Source organism: Stegastes partitus, unplaced genomic scaffold (genome assembly GCF_000690725.1).
Source record: "Stegastes partitus isolate 25-593 unplaced genomic scaffold, Stegastes_partitus-1.0.2 Scaffold15, whole genome shotgun sequence".
NCBI classification, from domain to species: domain Eukaryota; kingdom Metazoa; phylum Chordata; class Actinopteri; family Pomacentridae; genus Stegastes; species Stegastes partitus.
The window spans coordinates 163,442-175,897 of record NW_007577746.1 but is presented as its reverse complement, the minus strand read 5'-3'; the positions used below and the strand labels follow the sequence as shown (position 1 = coordinate 175,897).

The following is a 12,456-nucleotide window of genomic DNA, read 5'->3' as shown; positions in this document are numbered from 1 at the left end:
GAACAGCAGCACCATCATTAGCTCTCATAAGAGCTTTGCTGCAGAAAAGTAGGATTTTAGGATTAAACCATCAGTGCTTTTGAAGGATATGCTTATTGACAGCAGAAAAGTGCTTTTCCACTTAGCCAGCCTTGCCACTGGCTGAAAATGTGCTTAATTTGGACAGAATATCTAAGAATATTGTTGAATTGCTCAAAAAATCATGCTGCATTTCCCTGGGTAGTGGTCAGTGTCCCTGACATGTATCAGGGTTGGAATGAGCAGACCAGGTACACATTAAACACACGCCTGAATGACTGAATGTAGAAACACAAATGAATTCTGATCCAGAGAATAATACAAATAAACTTGTCACATGTTTAACCCTTAAATGCACACCAAGGATTTTGTCAACACAGGACCATATTGTACGGTTTGTCTGTAACAATGTTCTGCTTTCAAAATGTTTAAATCAGTAACGTGATTTTGCAGCACCTGGGTTCCAAGTTTAATGCAGAACAGCATTTTCTTTTGGATCAAAGCCGTATGAGGCTCCTGATGATAGGTTTGTATCATTTATGAATCACATCAGTTAAAAATATAACCAAAGCATAAATAATAAAGCTACAGCAGATGCATGATATGCGCTCTGAATGACACAGGGGTCAAGACACCAAGCTACAGTCCCAAAGGATGTTAGCACTGATCAAGGCATTGTTAGCACTCTGTTGCTTTTGCATTTAGTCACATCCAAAAGCTGAAACCTCCTTTGACTGCTCTGTGTGGAAGATAAGAGAGTATAAAGCATCTACACTGAGAAATATTCATGAATTCTGATGAAGCACATGTGATGCCACACAACAGGCACAAAAACAAGATCTGTTGTGCAACTGTTGTTCTGTGTTACAGAGCAGGACTTTATCTACTCTGTTGTTTTGGAGTCTGCATGTTTGATTAATAAAAATCTATTTATTTTCTGGAATGGAGATGTTGTAATATGGAGAATCTGTACGGTTATGTCTGTTGGAAGAATGCTGTTCCTCCCTCTGGCAGAGCTCCACACACTGAGGCTAGGATTAATCTATAACACCTCCCTACACACAAGGTTTTTATCTGCCTAAAGACCATTAAAATTCTCAACCAGAGCATCTACGGAGAAACACAACAATACATTTTTCCTCATAAATTCTACCCGTACGTTATTTTTCTTTACTTCTATTGCACTCGGTTATGTTTAATAAATAATAAATTAAAAAGGCAACTAAGGGGAAAAAAAAAGACTGCAGCAGGAGTCTGGAAGCTATACATCATGTAAGAGCCATGCATTCTATATGCTCTGTACTGTATGTCCCCAAGAAGAGAAAAAAGCTTCTATCTGTCTATCTATCTATCTATCTATCTATCTATCTATCTATCTATCTATCTATCTATCTATCTATCCAGATGCTTCCACACAGGTGCACTGCACGGTTCAGTTCATCAGTTAACATCCAATCAGGTTCACTGTCATGTAGAAAAATGTTCACGTTGGTTCTATTTTTATACCAAGACAACAAGAGAAAAACATCCCAGAGACTCTGAAACAGGGCTTATTGTTGGGGCATGGCTGGCAGGATGTTCAGCCACACTGACTGTTCTACTGGCTGCAATAGCAACAGAGACTAAAGCGGCACTGCAGTAGATCTACGGGAAAGACATCAGTGTGACTGGAGCCTGAATACGACTGACAGCACACATTTGACGACCGTGATGCTTGTCGTTAGTGTGATATGTAAAAACAAAGAGAAGAGCAACTCTTCCTCATGGGAATGTCAGTGCAGGATGTAATCAGACTGTCGAGAAGAACGGTCTGTTGACAATCACACAGAGAGGGATATTATGGTATGGCTGCAGGGCATAAGCCCTCATTACAAAGATGGATGCACATTACAAAGTGGTGCATAAACCACACACTAGTCTGCAGACGCGGACAAAAGTGTTTTGATCGGATAAGTCATTTGTCACCAAATTCTCAACAAGTGGCCATGTGTGGTGTTTACCAGGACATGGAGCAGGGCTGGACGTCTGGCCGGCACAGAGAGGGGTCTGGTGGCTGCCTTGTCCTGGTTTGTTGCCCACTTATCCCCGAAGAGCAAAGAGTCTCTGCAAATCAATACAAAGTTCTTCTTGGTGATCACCGTTATCCTGTGATGAACTACTTCTATCCTGGTGAAAGAGCTTTTTTTTTTCTTTCTTGGTGCCAGTGGCTCCATCCATAAGTCATGAGCGGTCACTGAATGTTTAGGAGAAAACAATGTGAACCACATTGGACCGTTATCAGATCTGAGCCCAGATGACGGCGCTCTGCACCACCATCATTAAACACCAAATGAGGAAAAATCTTCTTGAAAGAAAGTCGTTCATCCCTCTGTAGAGTTCCACAGACGTGGAGAATCCATACCAAGGAGCACTGAAGCTGCTCTGGCAGCATGTGGGGGCCAAACACCTCACCAGCACACACTGTGTTGGTTTTTCCTTTAATTTGTCAGCTGAGTAAGCTTCAGCTTCTAATTCTGTTAATGACTTTTTCACTGCATGACTTCATTATTATTCTCTGGTCGTGAATTTGTTTGTCTGTCACATTTGGATTTATTTGGTGCAGCGTTCCTTTTGACTGATTGATAGCAATTTCTCAACTGAGTCCAGACGCAGGAATCGTACTAAAGCCGAACTTTCATCGGTGCCAGTTGAGCCACACGCTCACAGCGACCGAGCAGCGGCCGCCGCTCCCCGCTGCTTGGCACAAAATCATTGCTTGTGTCTTTATCCTCATGCGCGTAACCGCATCTCCTTTAAGCGCGCGAGGACAGCCGTGTGCACGCGCTTGGCACGGCGCCGCGCACTCCAGCCCCTGTGTATAGTAACCAGAGCAGTAGAGCTCTCAGCTAGACATGGCGGCGGATCCTAAGCCGGACTGGCTCTCCTGCCTTCCCTCTTCTTGGAGTTATGGGGTGACTCGGGATGGACGCATATTCTTCATCAAGTAAATATGACGCGGACACGCGGCTCTCTGGATACGCACTGCTCATTTCTCCGACACATTCTTCCTGCTTGTCGTTTTTCGCGTTCTCTGTTCACCTTTTCCCCCTTTTTTTCTTCCACCAACAGCGAAGAAGCAAAGAGTACAACCTGGTTGCATCCTGTTACTGGAGAAGCTGTTATCACGGGGCACAGAAAAACTCCAGGTAAATAATCTGAGGATGTGTTTTTTCTTCATTCCACGCGCGCACACGCATGCACGCAGCGCCTATAGGAAAGGTTATCCGCGCGTCACGATGGAAAAAAGGGGCGACAAGTTATGGAGAGAGCAGTGGAAGACGATGACGGGAGATTTCTGCTCTCTGCAGCAAAGCAACAGCTTCCTCTGCTCCGCTCCCCTCTCTGCTCTCCTCTGGCGGACCATTACGCACGGCGTCCCCCCCTACCTCCGCCTCCCCTTTCTCGCTCCACCTGGACACTTTGCGACACACTTTTTAAAAGTTCTGTCACGTAGGCGTGTGCCGATTTCGGAGCTGATTCCCTGCAGTGACATTTGACACATCCCCCAGTGAAAGCCCGGCTTTGCAGCAGAAAGCCAGCGTTTCCAAGCACAGCGGCTGCTTATAGAACAACGCAGCGTGTCTGGTGCGTCAGTTCAAAGCCGATATTCCAAAATATATCACACATCTGCCGCGACAGGAAAGGGCTGACGGGTGGGAGGACATCACTGCATGCAGATCAGCGGTGCATCGAAACAGCTGGAGTCCCATTAGTGCATACGTGAACACAGAATAATCGAGTAATTCCGCGATATCTGCTCTTCGAATCAGACGGCCAATTGCGTAAACGGGCACAAAATGAGCTATTTGTGGTCCAGACACTGCATTGCTGTGCAGGTGTGTGCGTGTGCGTGTATCTGTGTAATCAGCTGCATATCTCTCTGCACAGCTGCTTATGTTCCTGCTGTCTTGTGTCTTTTTTTTTTCTTTCTTTCCCCTCCCTGTCCTCACAGATTTACCAACAGGATGGGAGGAAGGATACACATTCGAGGGAGCTCGCTGCTTCATCAAGTGAGTTGGAATGTGTGGCGAGGAAAAAACAGAGATAGGAAGAGATTGATGGATGCAGAGAGGGAGAGAGGCAGTTTGGCTGTCTCAGGCGGTGAGGGGCTGCTTTGTTTGGTCGGCAGGCTCAGAGATTTCCCTCTGCTCTCATCAACGCCCACCTCGCTGCTTCTCTGCCCTGCTGGAGGAATTCACAAGTACTTCTGTTTGCCTCCACTGTAACACACACATGTAGGCAATCGATGTGAATGAATGGCTGCTCGGCCCTGCTGCTGCTGCTGCTGCTGCTGAGGCTTTCTCCTTCTATCAGTCATGCTCTCGCCCTTCACCTCTCCCTCTCCTTCTCTCTCTCTCTCTCTCCAATGGAGGGATTTGCTGAAGAACAAGTCTCTGCTGTCAGTGGGACGCAAGTTTGACAAGCAAGTGTGACTCAGAGGCGGCTCTGCTGCGCTGAACAGGCTCTACTTGTTGGCGTGCTGCGTGTGCGCACATGTGTGGTTATTGTGTGTGAAAGCTCTCCGCGGTGATTAGTGACTTCAGCTCCTTGTGTACGTTTGCGTACATGTATATATTGTGGACCTGTTCGACAACAAAAATGTCCCGCAGCTCCCATCCCCTCACACACCCACAGCTGACACACACACACACACACACACACTCTCTGGGGTTGTGAGCATTTGTTCTACCTACTTTCCCACCTAGTTTTCCTGCTGTTGCTTGTGCTGTCTGTGGCCATTTTGAGAGCAGCAGCTGACACATATGGTGAGCTAATATAGCCACTCTATAAATAGCCCAGAACCGCTGCTCATTGGTATGTATGAATGCATGCAGAATGTGGCCGTGCACACCCGTGCCTGTGTGGATGCATGCACACGGACATGTAAATAAATATACAAGCAGAGCTGCACATGTTAAGTGCAAACACGGACGCTCACTTGTATGAGTTCCAAGAAGTCAGATGTGACAAGTGCATGTGTGAACTCAGCCAGAGCCCTGGAAGGAAACAGGGATCAGAGCAGGACACGGTGAGAGGTGGTGCAGGGAGGCATGAGAGCACACAGCGGCCGTCATGGGAGGACGAAGGAATTCAGAGGAGCACAGGCACAAACCATTTCTGTTGGGTTATGACCAAACTCTCATAACTGTTGTCATGTAAGCGCTTCTGGCTCCAAGTTCCTATTAAGTAGACCACAAACAGCTGACCAGCAGCACGACAGTGTCAGCTGAAACAATGGCCCTGAACCCTGCTTTTAAATGGGCTGTTCGTTTGTGGTAATACAATTAAATGGCATTTTACTGAGAAATATGTTTCATGTAGGCAGAGGAGAACTAAAATCAAAGCAATAGAACCACGTTTAACACGATGAGCTGCTACAACGCTGCATTGCATCTGTGGCTTCTGGTTTTCGGAGTGTCTGGGGCCTCACAAGCTGGTAGCTGCAGATCAGGATCCTTTATAATGAAATATACCTGAAAGATCTTGAGATGGTTCATGGACGGAAAAGAAAAGAAACAGACGCTTACATGTTCTGAGTTGTCTCATCTCTCCGAGGACTTGTTATTGGCAAGGCCCTCGATTTCTTTTTTAACTTCTCAAAGAAATGTGTGTAACTATCAAGAGCCATAATTAGCACTGAAACTTAAATCGACGTAGAACATATGGTCAGAGTCTTGGTTTTGTTGATGATTCTTTTTGTAAGTCTAAATCATAACGTGGCCGACATTAGTTGGGAAATGTTCTTGTCCAGCTGTTCATACATGCTCTGGTAATAGTGAAACTCAAGCACTGTATGATCCTTATGTTAGCTTTACTTTGAGGTGCTTTTCTTGTACAAAACAGTCTAATTTTCCTTTTTTGAGTATTTGGAAATTAGTCAAACAAACTGAAAGGGCAAAATCATTCATCAGTTGAACTGCATTGCACCTCAGCTGACCCTGGCATGTACCAGAGGCTTGGTAAGGATGAGGCAGCTTATTGGATGATAGAGCCACATTTGTTTAGGATCCATCGTATAACAGTTGCAAAGTGGACTTTCATGGTGAAAGTGTGAAGGGCCACCTAACAGAGAGAAGATACCATCGGTGTGTTTTTGTTCTAATGGCAGACCAAATATCTCGATTGTTTGGTGAAGCTGATCAGAAGCGGTTACGTGGATACGAGGCGTTAGGCCTGGACCAGCAGTGACTTCTGTTTTGTGGTTGTGGCTGATGCGGACCAAACTGCAAGCTCAGGATTCATGCTGCCACAGTCACAGTCTTGAACACAATGAGAAGCATTTGACACAACAATTAGGCTCAGTCTCATGTTCACACTGAACAATACTGCTTCATCATCACTTCTTCAAATCCTTCAAATTCCACTCAGATTCCTGCTCGGTCACTTTTCTATCGGCCCATTATTGGAGCGCTGCCCCTGTGGCTCCCTCCACATCACTGGCGATGAAGGACACTGCTGCCATCTGAACGTCTGACGGGCACTGGCTCCCCGGCTCGGCCCCTCAGGGTGAGGGTCAGACTGTCTCAGCTTTGTTTGTTCTCCCAGTTTCCATTTTGATTTATTGTAAAGCCTATTCATCTTCTGGACATAGCTGCAGACGTGTTGGTTTCCTGTAATAAAGCAGACTCAGGGGAGTAAACGGACTCGTCACTTGGCAACACGACACAATCAACAGTTTGCATGAAACTGCACTGATTCAAAAACCAACATTGACGCAATTCTGATTTCAGATTGTGCAAAGCTTCAGTGGAAAATGAGGACGAGGTGTTTCTTGTCTTTTGTTTCTGCTTTGTGGCTCCTCAGTCTGCCGTCCAAACCACTGGAGTTTCAGGCAGAACTGAAACAAGGAGGACTGGCTGTAGTTGGATCGTTGCATGTTTCTCATTTGGATTCAGATCAGAGTTCACAGCGGCTGCAATGTCTTCCAAACGCCTTTCACACCGTTTTTTTTTTTTTTCTTTTATTACCAAGATTTTGAGGTCCTGCCAAGGTGTTTAGTTGTGCATGGCTAACTAATTGCTCCTGCAAGCACCCGGGCTCGTCATTGCTGTTCTGACTTTTATTAAAACAGTGTTTGTTGTCACGTGTTGCGATGGAATGGAAACCCTGCTTACAGCATGTTACCTGCCTGGGTTTCCCACTGACTGCCAGAAAACATACAGCGATTCACTCCAGGCGCGTTGTCGCAGTGAGAACTTTCCCCAGCGAGCAGGAACCTTTTGCAGTTTTCAGTTGTTGACCTGCATCCAAATGAAGTTCTGAGGATCTAGTTTAATTGTACTTAGTGAAGGTTTGAGGTGCAACTGAGGGCATGTTTTACTTGGAGTTTGTGGCCGACAATAGTCAGGATTGAGTAGACTCAAGTACATGCTGCGTCCATTTATATTTTTGGTTGAGGATGACATTCAGAGGGAATTTGAGATCTTTTTTGTGCCCCTTCTTTCTGTAACGTTGTTGCAGTCCGTCCGGACCAGAACCTAGTGCCACAGGTACAGCTTTTATTCCAACAGCAGTGGGCCTCCACAGCGAGGCCGTAGACCCCACTGACACCGTTTTATGCAGTGAAACACGAGTCAAATTCCTCGTATGTGAAAATTTTCTCGGCAGTAAAACTGATTTTGATTCTACTTTTGAGATTTTCAAAAAGCAGTTAACAGTGTAAATGTGCGTTTGTTTTTTAATATGATAGGCTGAGACTTCTGTCGATGAAGGCACACACGTTCCTACGCCCACCCTTCTTGAAGCTGTTGTATCGTTTCAGTAGTACAGTAGCTACTGACCGTTTGAACTGGAGTGTTCATTAGATGTCTTAGCAAGTGGTGCTCCATATTGTCATTTTACAACACAGACATGTTTTATGCAGTTTGAAACAGAGTTCTATGTTTGTACATGTGTCGTAGTTGAAAGGGCAGAACGCTGGCGGTCCCGACATAGTAGAGCCATGTTGATGTGACGTTTTGGTGGTTAATGACCTGTCAATAGTGCAAAACAAAATACTCACATCTCAACAACCTCGTTAGTCCTTCTACTTTTCTGAACTCAATTTGACATGTTTTGAAGTTCCCATCATGCTTTGGGTCAGCAAGCTCGGCATGGAGGAGTGCTGGTCTGACTGATGTGTGACTGAACAAATGTGAGTTTTGATGCAAATTGAGTTCAAAAGGTTAAAATCACCTCTAAAGAAAGAACATCAGGCGTGGTGGCTGCATCCTGATGCTGGGAGCTTCCCCTTTGATTTCCATGTAATCAGATGATGGTGCCGCCGACATGTACGAGGTTCTATGAGGAACTGCATTAGTTCTGCTTGTGTGCTCAGGAACAAAGAACAAAGAACAAGCTCCAAACGTCTTTTAAATGCAGAACAGACCCACATGTGATGCTGTTATCCACTTTGTGGTGTTTAGATCAGCGCTGTGCTTATCTTTGCTGCGTGTTAGCGCTGTAACATGCTACAGCTCATTAGCCTGGTGCTGCTACACATGCTCACAAGCAGCAGTGTGAAAAATGAATTGGTCTGAGATTTCACCACCAACAGGACCGAGGACGGTCTGGTAAACTGGTGGGACAGATTAGACCTCTGGATCACACGAGGCCTCCTCATGTGTGAGGCTGCAGTTGCTGTTGCAGGAGATACTGAGAGTGGGACATTGCAGAATTGGAGGATTTATGGATGAAGAATGTTGGACGTAATCCAGTAAATACCGTTAATGTTGCAGTCAAGCTAGATAAAATGAGGGTGAATGATTATCCATCCCATCCATTGTGATAGTGCTCTATGTGGAAGCTTCAGCGCTGATACGTTTCTCTGCTTCCTCCGGTTTGCCCTCGTCAGCTGTCTGTACACTGTGCAGCCTGTAAGGATTGTTGGATTCTGGTCTCTATTTCTTTATCTTTTCTCTCTTTTACTTTGCGACAGCGTCCCAGTGGCTGCTGGCCGTCGGCCTCTGTGCTGTGGATTCTCTCCGTACACTCTCACACATGCGAGGCTATATGCTTGTTTTATGAAAGTGTGTCCGTACCATAATGAATTCCTGTGACATATTTCTGCAGAGTCACAGTTTTCACATCATCACATCCTGCTGGGTTCTCGCCAGCGTTATAACAGAGTAACGGTCTGCTACGCTGCTGCCTGAAAAAAATACGCTGCAAATTGGGCCGTTGTGTTGTTTTCGATGGTGGGAAAATATTTAACAACAAGCGCCGATGGAGTTCCTCCGCCGTCGTCTTTGCTGCTGATGCTGCTGTTCTCCAGCAGCGAAGACGCTAACGTCTTTAGCAGCTAACCGTTAGCAGCATTCGCTAAGACCCACCCCTGCTACGCTGTCAACAAATCCAGGCGACCACCATGTCCTGTACGAAGATGGAAAATGTGATTGGTCAAAAACGTATTAACTGTATCTTTGACTACTCCCTTGGACAGAACTGGTACCATCCAACTAAGCTCGTTGGCTTTCTGACAGCCCTGTTTCTTAATTTCTTAAACATCTATAAAAAATCATTCACTCCTACTGCAGTAACCACTCTAAATAGCCGGAAATGAACACTTTGCTGTTTTTAACTGCCCCTAACGTCCTTTCAATTATGGCTGTACTTGCATGTTGTTTTAAATGTGTTTGTTTTTATGCCTGTCAAAGAAGAATTTCTGTCACTTGTGACAGACAAAGTTTATCTTATCTTATCTTATCTTATCTTAATGGACTTTACAGAGACCAGTTCAACAACCTTCACTGCAGCCTGATTTCTTTACACTTTCTGGTCAGTGGTCATTGTCTTCTTGGAACATCCAGTGGAACCAACCCTCTGGTGATGATTGAAGGTTTCCATGAAGAACGTGGAGGTAATCCTCCTTCTTCATTATTATATTTAGTTTGTGTAAAGCACCAGTTCCTCTGGCAGCAAAGCAGCTCATCTTGATGTAAAACACTGTCAACACTGACAGCTGTGCTCCAGGAGCCTCTAATTCAGTGCAGACCTGCTTTCTGGTGACTGTTGGTTGACTCGTGACCATCCTGACCGACTGTCTCTCAGCAGCAGGTGACGGTTTATGTCTTCTTTGCGATCGGGGCAGTGACACACCTGTACCATGCACTTTATGCTTCCAAGCGGTTGTTTCCACAGTTGATTTGGGGATCTGTGGCTGTGTTGACATTGACACGGCTGAGCTCCTCAGACTCACTCATTATAGCGTTGGTGGTTGAGTCTGATGGCTGTATCACATGTGCCTGATTTAAATGGGCTCAGAGGAGTCAGTGGCTGTCGTCAGTCGTTATAACACAAGAGTTCATATAACTAAGAAAACTTGATGATGATGACTCTATACGTGATTGATAACGTGACAAACAGTTGGTTAAGAAACCCCTTTACGATGTGCATGCTCAGCTGCCCAGAACCCGTCTTGTTCAGGACCTTTATCAGTTGGACCTGCTGTGCTGCTCCTGACATCCAGAAACCTGACATGTCGGCCAGTAATATGACTGTTAAACTAAGCTCATCTACAAATTACTACGAGAAGCAGCAACAAAAGCAAACTACAAACCCGCAGCTTCAAGGTAGACTAACGTCTATGTAGCATTAGCAGGGATGTGGATGTAACGCCAGCCGCACTCTCAGATATGTGGAGGGAAGTCGGTGGCAGTCAGCACTGCTTGGTCTCTGGTCTTCAAGTCAAAGCTCTGAGGTGTGTTTGGGCTCATTATCCTGCTACAGCATGAATCCTTCTCCACAAAGACACAAACCAGAGGGTGCAGCATGTCTCTGAGGAACAGAGTGCTGCTTCTCCGTGGTCATGGTGGAGCTGATCCTCTGCAGGTGTCCAGCTACAGAGCAGCAGCTCCCTCCGACTTGAATATTCCCAGCAGCAGGCTTCACTGTGGGCTTGATCCGCTGTGGTGTTGTTCTCTCTCTTCTGTTGGTCTCCTCATGTTTGTGCTTCTGTTAATCTCTGACTGGGATTCATCAGTAAATAGTAAATAGAAAATACTTAGTCCCCATCGTCCACTGTGAGGTGCTGCTTTAAGTCCACCCCACGTGTCTGGTCTTGTTTCTCCTCCTGAGAAGTGGCGTAGAGACTCTCCTTGTCCTCTGAGACACGACTAGACAGGATTCTTTAAACTGCACTTTTAGCAAAATTCTGTGATGAAGCAGTTCTTTTCTGTGTGTGCTCGCCTTTGCTCTCTACGATGGTGCTAATCCGGCTTCCACAAAGTGTTAAAGAGCTCCATGCAATGTTCCTTCAGAAACCTTCATTTGAAAAAGACCATCTTTTCTCTTCTTTTCTTTTTACCACAGATTTTTGATGCGCTCTCATTTGAACTCCACTGTACAATAAATCAGTGTGAAGGATGCAGACAGATGTGTCAGGTGCAGATTCAAAGACGTAGTAATTGAGACTCTCCATTCGTAGATTATAGCTTCCAAAACTTTCCAAAACTAAAAGCACAGTCTTGATTATATCCTGTTAAAGCTACTACAATATGACCCCCCAGATTCATCAACTAAAATCTGTGTGGTTGCACAAAGGTCATAGAGATCACAATGATACACAGGAATACTTGACTGTCTATGAATATTTCAGTAACTAGGTTGCTGAATGGGTTTAGAGAAGCCTGCACTGCCAGATGAAGACCTAAAAGGTAAAGAAACGCAGTTTTGGGAGCTTTAATCCAGCATGTGGATTTTTTCTCGTCTCAGTTTGTGAAAACTGTTTCATTCTGTGGTCTTGCAGAATTTTGTCAAGTCTTGGGAAAATTCCTAACAGAAAACTAGAAAGAGGAACCTTTGAAGGGCATCACTTACGCACCTAATTCACATTATATGGACATACCATCAGACAGCTCATACGTTCATCAAGTTTAATGACATTATGCCCAAAAAATCAGGTTTCAATTCCCTGTAACCAATGTTTTGATTTGGATTTTTAGGACACTGTTGTTTCTAAGTGGGGTAAATAGGAGCTTTTATCATAACATGGCCTCTGCATGGTTGTCTGTCTGTCTGGTGGCCCTGTGGCTGACTGTAGCCCGCCTCTCACCCTGTGTCAGCTGGGAAAAGCTGCAGCCCCGGTGTGACCCTCTACAGGACGGAGTGGGTCACTGCTTTGTGGAGGAAAACGTGGTGCAGTGAAGTGAGTTATATTGTACAGGGTAGCGTTTTGTTGGCAAATTCTAATCTTCATTTTAGTGGTGCACATTAGTTTCCAAAGAAATTGGAGTGAGATTCCTGTGAGAGTATCCATTCCATTCTCTGTTTGGTGTGTGTGTGCATGGGGGGATGTGTGGAGACCCTTTCCTGCTCAGGGAAGCCAGGCTGCGCTCTTCAACTCTCAAATCCCAGGAGAAATCTCCATGCCTCTTCTTTTTTTTTGACATATCTTTCTCTCTGTCTCGCCCTCTCTATCCA

General features: G+C 45.3%; 1 protein-coding gene across 1 annotated transcript in view; it reads left to right on the top strand.

Annotated features, from left to right (window-relative positions):
• Positions 1 to 2,845: 2,845 nt before the first annotated feature.
• The window catches only part of LOC103363397 (pleckstrin homology domain-containing family A member 5-like), a 128,057-nt gene continuing 118,446 nt past the window's right edge, over positions 2,846 to 12,456 (top strand). Inside the window, exons 1-3 of the mRNA XM_008290155.1 lie at positions 2,846 to 3,001; positions 3,127 to 3,203; positions 4,010 to 4,067. Of these exons, the coding sequence (XP_008288377.1) occupies positions 2,910 to 3,001; positions 3,127 to 3,203; positions 4,010 to 4,067 (227 nt within the window). The 5' untranslated portion in view covers positions 2,846 to 2,909. The remainder of the gene's footprint in view (positions 3,002 to 3,126; positions 3,204 to 4,009; positions 4,068 to 12,456) is intronic.